This window comes from Pteropus medius, unplaced genomic scaffold (genome assembly GCF_902729225.1).
Source record: "Pteropus medius unplaced genomic scaffold, Ma_sr-lr_union100, whole genome shotgun sequence".
NCBI classification, from domain to species: Eukaryota; Metazoa; Chordata; class Mammalia; order Chiroptera; family Pteropodidae; genus Pteropus; species Pteropus medius.
In genome coordinates, this window is record NW_024349799.1 from 11,826,024 (window position 1) to 11,844,603 (window position 18,580).

At 32.8% G+C, this 18,580-nt stretch overlaps 1 protein-coding gene and 1 pseudogene across 8 annotated transcripts in view; one reads left to right on the forward strand and one right to left on the reverse strand.

Moving 5' to 3' along the window:
• NF1 (neurofibromin 1) overlaps positions 1–18,580 on the reverse strand; it is a 209,570-nt gene that overhangs the window by 95,871 nt on the left and 95,119 nt on the right. For 7 of the 8 annotated variants that reach the window (XM_039886052.1, XM_039886051.1, XM_039886049.1 and 4 more), the window contains 4 exons: positions 14,920–15,055; positions 6,225–6,287; positions 1,562–1,720; positions 695–792 (listed from right to left, as the gene is read on the reverse strand). In XM_039886052.1, coding sequence (XP_039741986.1) covers positions 695–792; positions 1,562–1,720; positions 6,225–6,287; positions 14,920–15,055 — 456 coding nt within the window. The remainder of the gene's footprint in view (positions 1–694; positions 793–1,561; positions 1,721–6,224; positions 6,288–14,919; positions 15,056–18,580) is intronic. The other variant, XM_039886050.1, reaches the window with a different exon arrangement.
• On the forward strand, positions 12,226–12,344 carry LOC120621204 (uncharacterized; annotated as a pseudogene).

An 18,580-nucleotide genomic window follows, 5' to 3' on the forward strand; every position in this document is an offset into this window, starting at 1 on the left:
TGACTATGAGTCAGATCCAATAGATTCACATTGCATGAAAAGTAGAATTCTAGACATTAATTTACATTTATAAAGCAATTTTATAAATTATCTTTCACTTCTCTAAAATCAACTCAGGAAAATACTGTATAATCCCCAGTTTACAAATAAACACTCAGAGAAATAAATAAAAAGCAACTAGTTAGTTATGGAAACCTAACAGACCTCAAGTTTTCCAAAATCATAAAAGTTCAAGTTACTCGTGCAAAATCTTAAGCATCTGCATTATTTGGTTTAAAGAGTAACATTTTAGTAGATATACTGCCGAGTGAAGTATCAAAAATATTCTAATATAAAAAATTGTGATTATATGTTATTATGCATTATCTGTACCATTTTGACTTCAGTTTGTACTAAACGAACCATTTCCTTCTTCTCCTCCATATTTTAGCAACCTCAAATCCTTTATTTTAGCAATATGTCAAAAAACTCACCTGGTTTGCAAATAAGGTAATCACTACCAAAAAACAAGTAAGGATTTACTTCATCACTGTCTTTTACAGTAAAATAAAATAAGATTAATTATGTTCTTGACCTAGAGAGGGAAAAGAAAACACCTACACAGGAGCTTCATGTATACTAAGTATATGAACTTAAGTGAAATTAAAAATATTTGATTCAAACAGAGCAATCAACTAAGTGGCAGGCTGCTTACCTCCGTGCTGCATCAAAGTTGCTTTTCACAAAATCATTAAAAGGTCGCATATGCTCTTCTTTTGTGAAGAGAACATGATTGGCTATACTCTGAAGTATCTAAACAATATAACAAGTTATAAAGAATCAAATTATTTACTGTATGAAATCAACACATTTGTATGTTCTTTAAAAAACAAATTTTCTCATCAATATAATTTCTACTGGTGGTTAACATCAATTATTCCTCATTCTATAAAATACTAGATACTGTTTCTATTCCTATCCAAATATAAATGTAATTATTATATATACACATATTTTCACATATAAAAATACATATTGAAATTTTTTTATTTTGTTATTTATGCTTACAGCACCTGGTCTTCCTAGGTGGTCTCCCATCCAAGTACTAACCAGGCCTGATCCTGCTTAGCTTCCGAGATTGGACGTCAAGCTTGTTCAGGGTGGCATGGCAGTAGACCATGGACCGTGGCTCCACTGGGGTGTGAACCCAGAACCTTCAGTGTGTAAAGCAGACGTGCTAACCACTACACTATGGAACCATGTCCACATACTGAAAAATTTAAATGTCTTTTTAACAAAAAAATCGTACAGCATCAATTTTGGTTTTCATTTCAGAATTTCCAAATGATTACACAGAAAATTATTTTCAGAAGACATTTGCTAATATTTTCTCAGGATAATAAGACCCATCGGTTAGAAGTCCAATGAATTCCTTTGTAATACAAATAAAAATAAAACAAAAGCATCCAAGTGAAAACTATAAGGCATATTAAAAATAAATTTAAGAGAAAGGACAATGAATATGAAAAACTGAAGATTTAGTTAAAAGAATTTAAAACAGATTATCAAAATAACTCTTCACCTTTGACATTAACTTCAAGCCCCTTTCGATTCTAGGTGGTGGCTTTTTATCTAAAATCCCTGCTTCATATGGTGAGACAATGGCAGGATTGATAAATCTGAGGAACATGGCACTTCCTACTGCACCGATGCTGTTCTGAGGGAAACGTTGGCTAACTACCTAAAAAACAAGGAGTTGAGAACTGAATTTACGGTTTTAATTAAAACAAGGAAATAGGAAGAAAAGAGCTTGATGGTTAAACTTTGCATAAAAACTCTGAATCAAAGACTAATCTTCATGAACAACACATTACTATTTTTTCCTACTCCCAAAAAATCAGTAAATAAAGTTTATCCTCAATTCTTGACCTCCACTATTTTAAAACATAATGAAGGTATCTAAAAACAAAGAAAAAAGAAAAAAAAGAAAAATCTCACAGATGAGTTGTGTAGACCTGAAAAAAGATCTTAATTGTATCATTATTTTATACCGCATGTTTGATGAGTAACAAAAACAGACCAAGTTTTCACACAAAGATTATCATATTTTACTAAGTTTAACAGACATCATAAGACCAAGAAGCACGCTTCTTAAACAATCTAATACCTAATAGTACATACTTACGTTTTGTTGGGTATCAGGTACAACTGAATTTCTTGAGCAAAATGGTTGCCATATACAAAACAAAACTTAGTTTTCTTAGATTCCTATCGAGAGAAAAAACTTACTTACAAGTAACGTTACTGACAGTTCCTTTTCTTCATCAGAACGCTTTATAATACAAAGATCTACCTATTATTTAAACCATGGAAGAAATGGAATTCTTGGGACCTAAAAGAAAAAAAGGATCCCACCAGCAGAAGAGGAAACCCCTTTATGTATCTCAATTTATAATTCTGTCAAATTATATATATAAAAAAGTTAAAAATGCAAGAAATGGTTGCCCACAATGAAAAACAATGTGAGCCTAATGTTTAAAATGGTTTTATTTTCTCTTTTTCTCTTTATAAAACATTCTATTTTGCAGGTAAAGTAATAGATTGGATTGGAGAAAGTGTTATGAAACTGGCTCAAGCTCTTATCTCTTCCCAAGTGCCTCCTGTTTTAAGTTAATTTATGAAAACGATACTATGAAATTTACATTTTTAGGTAACATACATATTTATTTTTAAGGAACATTTTTGTAATATTTTAATCCCTGTAACTTTTCTTGCTTAGGGTGGCTAACTGCTGCTTAAAGCAGTGGTAACTCTAACGGCAAAGCCACAGCACTCCACTCAGTATTCTGAGTTTCCAGGGATAAACCTGCACTTCAAAGGATACTGGGAAAATGAGAAAACACAATTTATGTGCAGAAATCACATAACTCTAGTTGTCTTCACAATGCCTCAATAAAGTAATACTTGTCATGAGTTCACATAGCTCACTGAATCCAGATTAATTCTGGAAAGAATAAGGATGATTTCATTTCATTCTATTCCCTTCATGTAGTGTACATTTTAAATGTGTGTGTTCTTATTCAGAGCCTAAAATCTCAAAATACTTTTCTATTATATCTGACAGGGAATTAGTAAAAATAAGACTTTAGAGAATAATTTTTTTAAGTCAAAGAAAAAATTTATAAGAGGCGATAACGAAGGAGTTATAACTAAATATTCTCACCTTCATTTAAGCTATGTAGCTCGAAAGCTTCCTCTGTGTTATTATTAGCCCTTTGAGTGCCCTTGCATGAAGAACAACTTCACACTTAAATAAGAGGAAACTGGTGAAAGCAGCTATATATAGCAGCCTTAGTAGAATGGCTCTAAAACCTAAATAATGTTTTAGAGTTATTTTTAGCTGAAATATAGTTTTAGAAATAGAGGAAAGAAGAAACTGCAAGTGCTTTTACTACTCTAGCACAATGTCTGCGAGAGTAAGAACATAAAAATGAACATATACATACACACACAAAAAATTCTTTATACAGGTTCATAATGTTCATAGACCACCACTGCTACTGAGTGGTTCTTTTTAGAACTCCCAAATTTTAATCTTAAAACAGAAGAGTCATATCAACAAATCCACAAAAATTTAAAGCCTTTAAAGAATTAGCAAGAAGGAAGCAGATTAAAAACAGCTTTATATTTAACTTTAAATATGTTGTTTTAAAAAATTAGCATATATTCGTTTTAATCCATTAAAATGCTGAAATGGTTTTTTAAAAAAGCTAAAAGCCAGAGTTGGGTTTCCAAAAAACCAGTTAATTTATAAAATACTAACTTGCTATAAAAGTGTGTTATAAAAATCAATAACTTATATGCATATGAAGAGCTTTTTAAAATAATTTTGAAAATAGCTATTCACTGGTTTTCTTTAGGACAAAAAAGTTTTAAAAGTATGACTCACATTTATACCTGATTTATGCTTACTACTACTCAGTCTCATAATTTAATGAAAATCTGAGTGAATTATTTCCCAAAAGAATACTAAAAAACTTATGAAAAGTACAACTTCACTATCTTCCACATCTTCAAAAATAATTCTTATCAAAACTCACAGTATCCACACCTTGAGAACACACATTGTTTCATGTATCATCTAATTATGTATCTCACTGATGATAATATCACTATATTTCAGAACTAAAACCTGACAAAATGTAATCAATATCAATAAATACTTTTCATTTCACCCTAATTGATACCAATGGAATTTTATTTCATAATATAAACACACTCCAGTGTTTTGTTTTTTTTTAAATCTGTAAAAATCCAATTTGGATCCAAAAGACATTCTGTATAAAAGTCAAAGTTGGGCCAGTCTGTATGCTAAAACCAGTTACCCAATCAAGTGTTCCTTTTACTCCTCTTAGTAAACATGTTACAAATAAATGCAGTCATAAACTGTACATCAGCAAGAGGATCACTATCCACACATGCTCAATCACCTGAGTTAGGTAGACAATTAACTTCTCAAAGGAGATTTAATTATACACTATATATGAGTATAATAAACAGAATTATCTATAATATGATTACACAGCTATATACCAGAAACCAGAACTTTCTCTACATGTTTTATATTCCAATCCATGATACATACATACTCTAAAAGAAAGTTAGCTTAATTTTAAAAGAAAAAAATCAGTAGATTGTTAAGCCAATGGCTCCATAAACCGACATTTTAAATTTATAATGGTTATACTGTCTTCATACTTTGAAACATGTTCTAAAATACCTCAAATTACCAATTAGATTCCCTTTGTTTCCATGAGGACCTCATATCACCTGTGCTGAGAAATACATTCCAAAACTCAGTGATACCCAGAAACTTTAAAAAAAATCTGAAAATAACACTAGTAGAAAAACATTTCAAGGCACAATTTTGGACAAAATCTTAGTTAATAAAGCAATGTTAGGAAGGCTAGAAAACATGCTTTAGAGAAACACAGAAAGCCTGAATTTTAATTTATGTGATATACTATACAATGGCATTAGTAAAACACTGAACAAGAGTGTTAGAAACAGTAAGTTAATTAATTTGATGGTGTATATTATGTTAAACCCACGTATGCTGAGAATTAGAAGGCTGAAGCATTAGAAAGGTTTTTATTAAGCAAGATGAGCATCCAATCCAATTGATCAAATTTGCTTAACAAAAAAGGTAAATCTTGAATGGATATGTATGTCTCTAAATTTTAATTTAGTTCTGAATTTAAAACAAATTTATTCTATGTAAAGCTCAGACAAGGAATAAAAGATGAAACCAAATGTATACTATATGCTGTATTACACCTTTTTTAAGTAAACTACCTATATGACTCCTACATCTTTCTCCAAAATCATTTAGATTATATAAACAAAGATAGTACTCAGCCTGATAAGGATAAGTCATACTGATAACTGCAAATGTAAAATGGATACATATGATATTTTAGACAAATTCCACTTATGGGAAGAAAATCATCTTGACTACCAATTATAATTTTCTTTTTTTATATTAAGGCAAGTTCATTGAAGCAGAGGGTATATTCATTTCATGTTTGTAAAATGAGGCCTTTCTCTACAAATATGGACTCGCTGAGTTTTCCTTTATTTCAAAAGTAGTATGTTCTCAGTCTCAATAGTTCAATATTGATTTTCTCTAAGTTAAAGTGGTTTTACCATTAGGATTTTTATAATAAGCAGAAACATCTAAGTTCTGGTTGGGATGGTCTAGATAAAAATATAAGGAGTAAAAAATACAATTTAGCAACTTTTAGGTAAATTTAGAAAGTGATTCTTTCCCTCATATACTTCTAACAAGAAAAACTTTCACCTCTAGAAAGAAACAACTCACATTACCTACAAACAAGAAGCAAGAATGAAGAGAGTCAGCATTTCCTCAGGCCTTGAAATTAAGTTTCTTTTGCATTCATTTATAATTTAAAAAATAACAATAATAAATTAGACCAGGAATATCCAATGCAACAAATGCCCCCAAAATGCCTTTGGAATAAATCAAACCAAAGGAACACAGAGAATGTTTCAATGTAACTTAATTCCAGGGTTAATTGAAATGAAAGCTATTTTGTGCCAGAATTAGTAGAATGATTTTACAGTGAAGGTCAAATAGGCTGAAGTGAAGATGTTCTTAAACAAACAGCAAAAGATTTTTGTTTTGCTTTGAAAGAAACAGCTAATAAAAAGTTCTCCAAACTTACTGATTTTTTGTTTTCCTTTTTTTCTTTTACTGTAGCTTTATTCAGTAGGGAGTGGCAAGTTGCCTACAGAACAGAGATGAGCACAAACAAGTCACAGCACCAACTACATACAGCAACAAAAACAATGTTGGCTTGTACATAAAATTACACGATCAAATGTAACACAAATGGAATCAACAAAAAATTAGAAATCAACTAGATTTTGAGGGATGAATTTTATTTCCGGATTTTAATTTTTAATATATATATATTTTTTAAGCCAAAACACTAAATATACAGCAAGAAATGTTGAGACAATCATATCTACTATTTCTGGCTATAAATTACAGAAAAGCTCTCCCCAAGTGGATTTGAGGATATTTAATATTTACATTTCGGTTAATTCCTACCTTTTGATAAATTTTATATAAGATCTTGATTATAAGCAGATCACACTATGAAAATACTTCTATGTGTCTACATGAATTTTTTCTTGATATATAAATACTTCTCTGTGTGTCCTTCAATTGACTTAGTTTTTTTTAATAGCTGGCATTGAAAATTAGATTCTACTGATTTAAAAATAAATTTAGATTCTACTGATTTAAAAATAAACATTAAATAATTAAACATAATAGAAAAATTCACTTTAGAGAGTCAGAATTAAAAATCTCTAAGAACGATTACTCTTAAATGTTCACATATTTTTCTGTTTGCAGGCTACTTCCTGAAAAAGTTTTAATCAGAAGAGGTTAAAAGCTCTGCAACATTTGGGAGAAGAATGTTGTTATCAGCTCAACTAGAAGTAAGCATTAATCAATATTAAGGTGAAGAAACTGCAGAGAAAATTATAGAATAAAATTATAAGACTGCTTAAATTTTTTTCACATATTTGACAATTTATAACAGAATGTCTCTAAAAATAATAAAATCTGGAAAAAACAACACCAAAAAACCCATGGAGACATATTGGTTTCATCTACAGAGCTCCTTCTAGCCCAAAGAGTCCTTTTAAAATTAAGACTCCTGATTGAAATAGACTAGGAACGACATTTTAAAAATATTTTAAAAACCAAATTAGAATTCTTTAATCCACTATACATGACATTTTATTCTAGGAATTCTGTGCATCCAACACCATAACCCATAATAACTTAGGCTTAAAGTTAGTTTGACCTTTGTTCATCTATCCGTCCATCCATCCATCCATCCAAGTAGTTACTGTGCACCTACATGCTAGATATCATTCTAGGCATTGGGAGAAGGCGGTAAAATATGAAGACACAGTTCTTTTCTCATGGAGCTTTGGTTCACACTTTATATACAAAAGCACTAATGACCAGATATATCATAAAAATGCAATTTTATATATTTTTTTCAATTATAGTCTATAACTATCATAGTCTTAAAAATCTGTGTAAACTACTTCTGTTTAAAGAAGTGGATTTACTGGAAAAAATGATATTTATTTAGAATCATAATATTTAGCTCTTTCTCAGAATTCTCTTACCGTAACTTAGAATATCCTTTCTGGGAATTATTTTCTCATTATTCTAAAACTATCAGGAGGAAAGGCAGAAATAAATACACAAGAAAATGTCTTAATTATAAATCTACACTGTCCACAGTTGGCTGGCTCTCCTTGTATAACCTTCACCCAGTCCACTAAGGAAGGAGGCATATAAATTAAGAGATGTGGTTAAGCATGATTTGGAAAAGACTTAATGGTCAAAAACATGAACTCAAGGAAAAAGAGCTAAAGCTCAGAGAAGTTTATTAGCTAGCAATATTTTCACTTAACTTTCAAAATTTCCCCAGTAGGTCCCAAGCAAGAGCCATGTTTACTAGAGGGGGCGGGGCGAAGAGAAGCCAACAACAGAACAATCGACTACTATTCCTCCCAGCAGAATATAAAAGTACAAAGGTAGCATTATATTACTGCCAAAGTCAAAGGGCAAGAAAAAGCCAGAAGAGGAAAGATGAATAAAAATAAAAGAGCAGACTAAGGGTAAAACTACATTGAAAGGAGATGCAATTAAAGAATATCTTGAGATCAGAGCTTTTTTCCCTATCTTTATTTTTTAACTAGTAAATGTAAAATTTATGTCACATTAAAAAAAATAAAATCTTATTAATAACATAATATACCTTTGCTCCATAATATTCTACATTCCAACAATAAATTTACCGAATAATTCACAATAATGCACCAACACAATATTTAAATAATGTTCTTGAAGAGAATAATTTTATGTGAAATTTTAATATGATTATTCAAGTCTGTTATAGTACAGGATATTTTATTATGGAGTGCTTTAAAAAGTACAATACGTAGCGTTGAATACAATACCAATTCTAACCTGACTCTATTTTCTGAATTATTTTTACCATTTCCTTCCCTTCCTATGAAAGCTGGCAAGAATCTTGTTTACTTGGGTGGATGGAATGGGGGAATTTATTCCTTCATTAAATATTTCCTAAGTACTTACTAAGTGTCAAGCCCTGTTCCTTTCACCTTATCAGAATCATGGTCTCAAGTTGGACTCCAAGTTTTGTCACCCCCAAAAAAAAAACAAACAAACATTTTTTTTCTTTTAGGGTGACAATTATATGAAGAATTTCTACTAGAACATGTAATCAGGGAGTCAGTACTCATTCATTTTTTTCCCCCCTTTTTCTAAATTAAATTTCTTGGAGTGACACTGGTTAATATAATTACACAGGTTTCAAGTATACAATTCAATAATACGTTACATGTATACTACATTGTGTGTTCACCATCCAAAGTTAAATTTCCTTCCAAATGTGCACAATCTCGTCTGATCTTGGAAGTTAAGCAGGGTCGGGTTTGGTTAGTACTTGGCTGGGAATACTCATTCACTTTTAACCAGCGAAAGTCAAAGCCACTGCCACTTTTGAAACCCATTTACTCTCTGGAAAAAGAGTTACTACTAGGCCTACCAAGAAGTTGACCTAGACTATTTTTATTATGTGCTCATCATTTCTTGTTTGTTTTTTAAACAGAATTACTGAATTAGATTTAAAGATAAACCTGAATAATGCCCAAACTTAAGAGAAGACATTATTGACTCTAGTAAGCTTCATGTTATAATTAAACCACCCTCTAGTCTCAGATTTAACTAGCTGAAAAAATTATGTGGGGTTCTTCTATGCTGCCTTGAGCTATTTTGAAAAGAAAAAGGCATGATAAATTGAGAGTTTCAATGCTAAGTATGCTTTATCATCTATACATACGGTGAAAAGGTCTTTTTTTTTTTTTTTTTACAGATACCACAGATACATTTTTATAAATAGGAATGAGGGAAAAATTCACACACAGCAGCCTGAAATAGCTTTTTAAAATGGAAATTTCACTGATCTTGCTAATGTCTCTAAGCAACTGAATCCCTGTGCTAAAAAAAAAAAATGGCTGGGGATGGCTCTGCAGAGATACAAAGGCATGGGTTTTAGTAACTACATAAATTCTTTCCCCTATACCCACCTCTGTCCCAAACTCCAGATCCATTAATGTTTCTTCCAGAATCACAGTTTAAACAAGCTAAATTAATTTGCATTAATCTCCCTTGGAATTAATAAATCATTCCTGAAACTCCATATGCAATTCAAAAACACAGTGGAAGCCATAAAAGAACACAGACCTAATTTCCTCAACAAATAGGGACGATTGCGGATATCTGAAATGAGAAGCATTACTTGCAGTACTAGTGTGAGAAAGTCTAATAATTTGATCTGAATGGTGATGCAATATATTTTATAAATAGCATTCTACATAAAATAAACAGATCACTCTGTTCTGGGAAAACCTGCCACAAACACATTATATCTCTGCACCTCCAACCCCAGTATTACTGAGAAATAACTGACAAACATCACTGTATAAGTTTAAGGCATACAGCATGATGGTTTGATTTAGGTTCAGGTAACATCCATCTTCTCATATAAGTATTATGAAAAGAAAGAAAAAAGGAAAAAAATTTTCTCCTTGTGATGAGAACACTAGAATTTACTCTCTTAATAACTCTCCTACACATCACACAGCAGCATTAGCTAAAGACATCATGTTGTACATTATACCCCTATTACTTATTTATTTTAAACCTGAAGTTTGTTCCTTTTAACCACATTCCTCCAATTGCCCCTCCTGTCCACCTCTGGTAACCAAAAGTCTGATCTCTTTATCAGTTTCTTTCCACATATAAGTGAGATCACATAGTATTTGTCTTTCTCTGACTTACTTCACTTAGCATAATGCCTTTAAGGTCCATCCATGTTGTCACAGTGGTAGGTAGGATTTCTGAATACTCTATTGCATATAGATATATACACATATACATATATATCACAACTTATTTATCCATTCATCTACTAATGGACATTGAGGTTGTTTCCATGTCTTGGCTACTGCAAATAATACTGCTATGAATATGGGAGTGCACATACTTTTTTGATTTAGTGTTTTCATTTCCTTTGGACATATTCCCATAAGTAGAATTGCTGGATCACATGGTAGTTATATTGGTAATTTTTGAGGATCCTCCATATTGTTTTCCGTAATGGCTGCACCAATTTATCATCTCAACGACAGGGCAAAAGGGTTTCCCTTTCTCTACATCCACACCAGCATTTGTTATCTCTTGTCTTTTTGATGATGGCCATTCTAATGGGACTGAGATAATATCTTACTGTGGTTTTAATTTGTATTTCCCTAAAGACTAGAGATGTTGAGCATCTTTCATGTACCTGTTGGCATTTCATTTATCTTCCTGGAGAAATGCCTATTCAGGTCCTTGGCCCATTTTTTAATTGGCTTATTCTTTTGTTATTGCGTTGTATGAGATTTTTATATATTTTTAGATATTAACCTTTTATCGGATATATAGTTTGCAAATATTTTTTCCCATTCTATGGGTCATCTTCTCACTCTATTGATGGTTTCTTTTGCCGTGCGGAAACTTTTTAGTTTGATGCAATCACACTTATTTTTTATGTTGTTGCTTGTGCTTTAGGTTCATATCCAATCATTACCAAGACCCATGTTAAGAAGCCTTATTCCTATGTTTTCTTCTAGAATTTCAGTTTCAGGTCATACATTTAAGTCTTTAATCCATTTTGAGTTAATTTTTGTGAGTGGTATAAGCTATGTATGGGTCCAGTTTAGTTTCATTCTTTTACATATGAATAGCCAATTATCTCAGTACCATTTATTGAAAACTGTCTTTTCTCCACTGCTTATTCTTGGCTCTCTTGTCAAATATTAGTTGACTATATATGACTATATACATGAGTTTACTTTGTGGCTCTTGATTCTGTTTCATTGGTCTATTCGTCTGTTTTTATGCCAATAACATATTGTTTTGATGACCACAACTTTATTGTATAGCTTGAAATCTGGAAGTGTAATGCTCCCTGCTTTGTCCTTCTTTCTTGAGATTTCTTTAGCTATTCGGGGTCTTCCGTGGTTCCATATAAATCATAGGAGTATTTTTTATATTTCTGTAAAAAAAATACCCTTGAAATCTTGATATAAATTACACTGAATATGTAGATGGCTTTTGGTAGTATTTTTAAAAAATATTTATTATCATTTATGCCTACAGCAGCTGGTCTTCCTAGGTGGTCTCTCATCCAAGTACTAACCAGGCCCAACCCTGCCTAGTTTCTGAGATCAGATACTAGGCTTGTTCAAGGTGGCATGGCTGTAGACCATGGACAGTGGCTCCATTGGGGTGCGAACCCAGGACCTGCTACGTGTAAAGCAGACGTGCTAACCACTACACTATGGAACCATGTCCTTTTGGTCGTATTGATTTTTTTAACAATATTAATTTTTCCAAACCAGGAAAGTGTTTGGAAAAATTATTTGTGTTTTCTTTGAATTCATTCATCAATGTCTTATAGTTTTCAGAGTGAAGATCTTTTACCTCCTTTGTTAAATTTATTCCTATTTTATTTTTTTTATGCTATCGTAAATGAGATATATTTCTTTCTTTTTCAGAAAATTCACTACGGCCATGCCACCCTGAATATGCCTGATCTCATCTGATCTCGGAAACTAAGCAGGGTCAGGCCTGGTTAGTACTTAGGTGGGAGACCACCTAGGAAGACCAGGTGCTATAGGCGCTAAAAAAAAAAAAAAAAAAAGAAAGAAAGAAAGAAAAAGAAAATTCATTATTAGTATATAGAAATACTACAAATTTTTGTATATTAATTTTTGTATCCTTCAACTTTACTGAATTCATTGATTAGGTCTGACTTTTGTTGTCTTCAGGATTTTCTATATATAAAACCATGACATCTGCAAACAGAGATGATTTTACTCCTTCTCTTTCAATTCTGATACCTTTTATTTTTTTTCTTGCCTGATTGCTCCAGCTAGAACTTCTAGTAATATTCTGAATAGGAGTGATGAGGGTGGGCACTCTGTCTTGTTTCTGATCTTTGAAGGAAAGCTTTCAACCTTTCACCATTGAGTATGATGTTAGCTATGGGCTTGTCCTTATGACCTTAATTATGTTGAGATATGTTCCTTCTATGCCAAATTTGTTAAGAGTTTTTATCATAAATGAATGTTGAATTTTGTCTAATGCTTTTTCTGCAGCTATTGAGATGATCATACGATTCTTTTCTTTCATTCTATTAATGTGATGTATCACACTGATTTGTGTATGTTGAACCATCTTTGCATCCCAGGAATACATCCCACTTGATCATAGTGAGTGGTCCTTTTAATGTGCTGCTGAATTTGCTAGAATTTTATTGAGAATGTGTATATTCATCAGGGATACTGGCCTGTTGTTTTCTATTAGTGTCCTTTTCTGGTTTTGGTGCATTGGGATAATGCTGTCTTCATAAAATGAATTTGAGAGTATTCCCTTCTCTTCAATTTTTTTGGACAGGTTTGAGAAGGATTGGTTTTAATTCTTCTTTATATATTGGTTAATCTAGCTAAGGGTATATCAATTTTATTTATCATTAACAAAGAACCAACTCTTAGTTTGGTTAATCTTTTCTATTTTTGTTCTCTATTTCATTTATTTCTGCTCTAATCTTTATTATTTCCTTTCTTCTGCTAATTTTGGACTCAGTTCTTTTTCTAGTTCCTTAAGGTATAGATTTAGGTTGTTTATTTGGGATCCTTCTTTATTCTTAGTGTTTATTGCTATACATTTCCCTCTTAGAACTACTTTTGCTGCATCCGACAGGTTCTGGTATATTGTGTTTTCATTTTTGTTTATCTCAAGAAACTTTAATTTCTTCTTTGATCCACTAGTTATTCAATTCAGATGTTGTTTAATTTCCATGTGTTCGTAAATTTTCCAGTTTTCCTCTAATTATCAATTTCTAGTTTCATGTCATTGTGGTCAGAGGAGATACTTGGTATTATTTCAATCTTTCTGAATTTACTAAGATTTGTTTAGTGGCTTAATATATGGTCTATCCTAGAAAATATTGTGTGTGTTTGAGAAGTACTGTGCTGTTGTTAAACAGAATGTTCTGTATATGTCTGTTAGGTGTATATATGGTATTATTCAAATCTGTTTCCTCATTGATTCTCTTGATGATTTATCTATTGTTAAGAGGTGGGTATTAAAGTACCCAACTATTACTGTATTACTGTTATTTCTCATTTTAGCTCTGCTAGTTTTTACTTTATATATTTAGGTGCTCCAATGTTGGGCACATAAATACTTACAATTACTATGTCTTCTTGATGTATTGACCCCTTCATCATGATATAATGACTCTGTCTCTTTTCACTATATTTAGCTTAAACTTTCTTTTGTCTGATATAAATAAAGCCCGAAACAGCTTTTAAAAATGGTAATTTCACTGATCCTGCTAATGTCTCTAAGCAAATGAAGCCTTGTGCTAAAAAACAAATGACTGGGGATGACTCTGCAAAGAAAGAGACACAAAGGCACGGGTTTTGGTAAATGCATACATAAATTCTTTTTCCTGGATTTTTAAACTCCAGATCCACTACTGTTTCTTCCAGAATCACAGTTTAAACAGGTGAAGTAGATTTGCATTAATCTCCTTGAAATGAATAAGTCATTCCTGAAACTGCGTATGCAATTCAAAAACACAGTGGAAGCTGTAAGATATGAATTTCCTCAACAAGTAGGAGATAACTGTGGACATCTGAACTCAGAAGCATTGTTTGCATTGCTAGTGTTAGAAAGTCTAATAATTTGATCTGAATGATACAATATATTTTATAAGTAGCATTCCACATAGTTTGTCCTAGGAAAACCTGACACAAACACATGTATCATAAGAAAACAAAATTATAGATCAAGCACTTCATAATGCAAAATGCAAGGAGTAGACCTACCTCATATGTCAAAGGCCCTACGAGTAATTTAGGCAAAAGATAACCCCCCAAATTCCATAATATATCTTATTTCAACTACATTCATTATACCCAATAGATTTGGTGCATCATAAACATGCTCTCAATGTAAGAAAAATTTATTATTTTTAAAGCACCTCCTTAAAATACTTCAGACTGTTTCCTAAGCAATAGTTAAATTTTTTTCAAAGCCAATCCTAGCAACAATTCTTAATGTATTACTCATCCAAATTGACTCAGTATTATCAACTATCCACCAGCAATAGCTAAGTTCCTCTTTGGTAAAACATTATTTCAAGTTAGTTTTGGATTAACAATGGTGATCTCTAACCTTAAGCATACCTGGTATAAACAGTGGCACACACTTCGAAGCTGAGGGGGGAATTCTGAGGAGGAACTGATGATAGCATGGAAGAACTTTTCAGTCATCTGAAGGAGGTTGCGCTGGTTTTCCTCAAGGCTCTCTGACTGTTCTAACCTAAAAAAAAAAACAAACAAACGGTAAAATCAATTAAATACAAATAAAAACACTCCATACAAGAGATCCCTTAAGAGACATTCAGCCAAATACAGTGTTTGAACTTTACTGGCATCCTGATTTGAACAAACCAACTACAAAAAAGGCAATTTCGAAAACTATAAAAATTCTTATGCTCTTATATTCTCACAAATTTAGTAAATGATTTTTAATTTCTTTTTTTTGTCTTGTCAATCCAGTAGTTAAAAAAGGGCATTTCATGTTTTCAACTTTTGGTTCCATGACTTCTGGTAAAGTCAGAAATGTTTTCATATATTTTGTGGCCATTCATGTTTCCCTTATTTTGAACTTTCACATCCAGTCTACTAGGTGTCCCTCCTATCAGTACCTAAAACTCAGTTTGCCCAAAATTAACTGATTTTTCCTCCTACTCTTCTACCTTATCCTGTGCTCCCCATGTTGTCAATAGCACCATCACTATCTCAATCACATCATTCTGGTGACCTCTGATGTCACTTATGCCTGCTGTACTCCCCACATCCAATCAGGGTTGCTAATTCTTCAGTATGACCTCTAAAGTCTTGTTGTGACTAAAGGCAGAAATTTGGAGGGCAGACTTACTAGGTTTAAATATCAGCTCTATCGCTACTGATCATTTTGGCTTTGGTCAAGATAATGTCTCTGGGCCTCAAACTTTTTGCATCAAGAAGACAAGAATAATAATTCTGCCTACTTTATGGGATTTAAATTTCACCCAATGGCTCTCAAATCCACAGAGCTTTACTAGAGCTCACCTGGCATAATGTGAACTCTCAAAACGTTATCACCTAGGAAACTCATCACATAACTCCTCTACTAAATTACGAAGTCCTTGAAGGAAGTAGTCATCTTTGTCCCCTTAAAAACTGGCACAGTACCTTAATAAGCAAGTATTGATTTCTACACTAATTTACATATCACATAATAAATACTTGGACATTTCAAGTCATCATTTCAGATTCCGTGCAGCTCACTGTGTGGTGCAGCATATGGATATAGTAAGAGTTCAGAAATTAATGTGGATACAAGGTAGGAAAGAATTCATGGGATAGGTGAGTTCTAAAAGAAGGACGGAATTTGCACAGGCAAAAAGAAGTAAGGGTAATTCAGAAAGAAGGAGTAGGCAGAGCAAGTACTCAATTCAATTCAATAAACATTTACACACATCTGCTATGTACCATCATAGTGCCAAGTGCAGAGGATTCAACAATACTTGGCCTTTAACCTCTTCAAAGAGGGGAAAGACATGCAGACACTAGGTAATGAGGACAATAATTCAAGGATAAAGGCAAAACAGCAAACCAGAAATAGACATAATTAATTTACAGGGCTAGTGGTTTCTAGGAAGCCAGAGGCAGAAAATGTACTTGAAATATATGGAGAACTGAAAAGAGAATGGTCTAACTATGGGGACTAAATGAGGGAGATCAGTAAAGAAGCCACAACAGTAATTCGAATTAAGAGATATGAAGAGCATACCTCCAGTTTCGTGGTATGCAAGTTTAATAATTTATTTAACAACGCCAGAAGGAATTCCTAGAAACCTTGAGAGTTGTCTACTTTGTGGGAACTTTTTCTTAATAAGTCAACCTTGTAGCAGGTATGCTGCAGTTAGTTTCAGGCGTCCCTCTGAAACAATACTTTCTAACCACAGTGCTCTCTTGTCTCCCACATGCCAATAACAATTTTTTGGCTTTTCCATTAATTCTGATCTCTAAAGAAGTTCTGTATATAATTATCTAAGTGCTTGTATAAAACTTTTCCCTTTGTTAGAATTTCAAAGAAACAGCCTTTTAAAAAAAATTGTACTGTCGTCCTATTTTTAATTTTATTGATTTCCAATCTCATTTTTCTTTGCTTCTGCCTGCTTTAGGTTTATATTGCTCTTCTCTAATTTTTTAAGGTGAAAGTTTGTTGCTTTCTAGATCCTTCTTTTCTCATGTATGCATTTCATGCTATAAATGTCCCTCCTAGCACTGCTTTCACCACCTCCCACAAACTTTGGTAAGATGTACTTTCATTTACTTAGTTTTTCTTTTCTTCTTTGCATTATGGTCTGAGAAATTTCTATTGACATCTTCAAATTTACTGACTCTTTCCTTAGTTGTATCCAGTCTACTGATGAGCCCATCAAAGGCATTCTTCCTGTTAGAATGTTTTTGATTTCTAACATTTCCTTTTGATTCTTTCTTAGTGTTTTCATCTCTCTGTTTATATTACCCACCTATTCTTGCAAATTGTCGACTTTTTTACACTAGAACTCTTAACATATTAATCCTAGTCTCTAATTTCAAAATCTCTGCCATATCTGAATCTGGTTCTGATGCTTGCTTTGTCTCTTCAGACCATGATTTTTTAATTTTTATTTTTACCTTTTAGCATTCTCTGTAATTTTTTGTTGCAAGCCAGATCCAAGATATGCTGGGTAGCAGGAACTGAGATAAACAGGTCTTTAGTGTAAAGTTTAAGTTAATTTGGCTAGGACTTAGGTTATTTAATGTTTACTGTAGCTATAGATGTTAATCTCTTCCCGTGTCCTTGTTTTTGTCTTCATAGTTGTCCTTGGCTTTCACTAGAAACTTCTTGCAGCGTCTCTTGGTTTTGGCTCTCTCAGCTGTAATCCACTGTTAATTCAGTGGAGTCCTGCTGATGTGGTTGTGAGGTACTGTTTTACGGGGCCCTGGGCTGTGACCTTCAGCAGTTTCTTAGCCATTTTTTTCTCCCTTTCTGTGAGACAAGAAGGCTAGAGGGGGCTGAAGGTGGCTAACTGCCCATCCTCCAGGTCAGATAAGGCTCTGGTAAAGTAGTTTACCTTGTGGGCAGGCTTTTGTAAGGGAAAAAAGAATACTATGGGCATACTTCAAAATGGTTAATTTTCCTCTTCCCCTGTCCAGAGCACAAGGGGATTTTCCTCCCCTCTTCACCATGAGAACCTGGTAGGACTTCTTCAAGTAAAACTCAAGAAGTGTGGAGATCCCCTTAAGATAGGGCTCCCAAAGGTTTTAACTCTCAAGCTAATCTACACTCAACCTCCAGTAATTTGTCATTTATGTTGTAAGTGTCCTACCAGTTACTGGTTCCAGAAGCAGTCTTCTGGTTAATTTAGGGATTCTCTGTATTTGCTTGTCTCTCCAGCTTTTGAAGTGGTAACGGTTTGCCCTGTGACTTCAATTCTCTGATGGATCTAAGAGTTGCTGATATTGTTTTCAGCTTTTCCTTGTTGTGAACACAGGAGTGTCAACTTCCAAGCTCTTTACATGTCAGAGTGGACCTCAGTTTGATTCTAAGTAACCTGAATATAATAGGTTTTTCATCTAGTTTTCTTACCTGTACCACAGTACTTGGTACAGTAGATTTCTTTTAGGCAGTAAGTCATTCTTTAACCTTTAGAAAGTAAAATTGCCTAATGGTAACAAAACACAAGATAGTGTTAAAAGAATGTTGCTTTTAAGTTTTTAAACTATAACTATTTAACTATTTTAATGA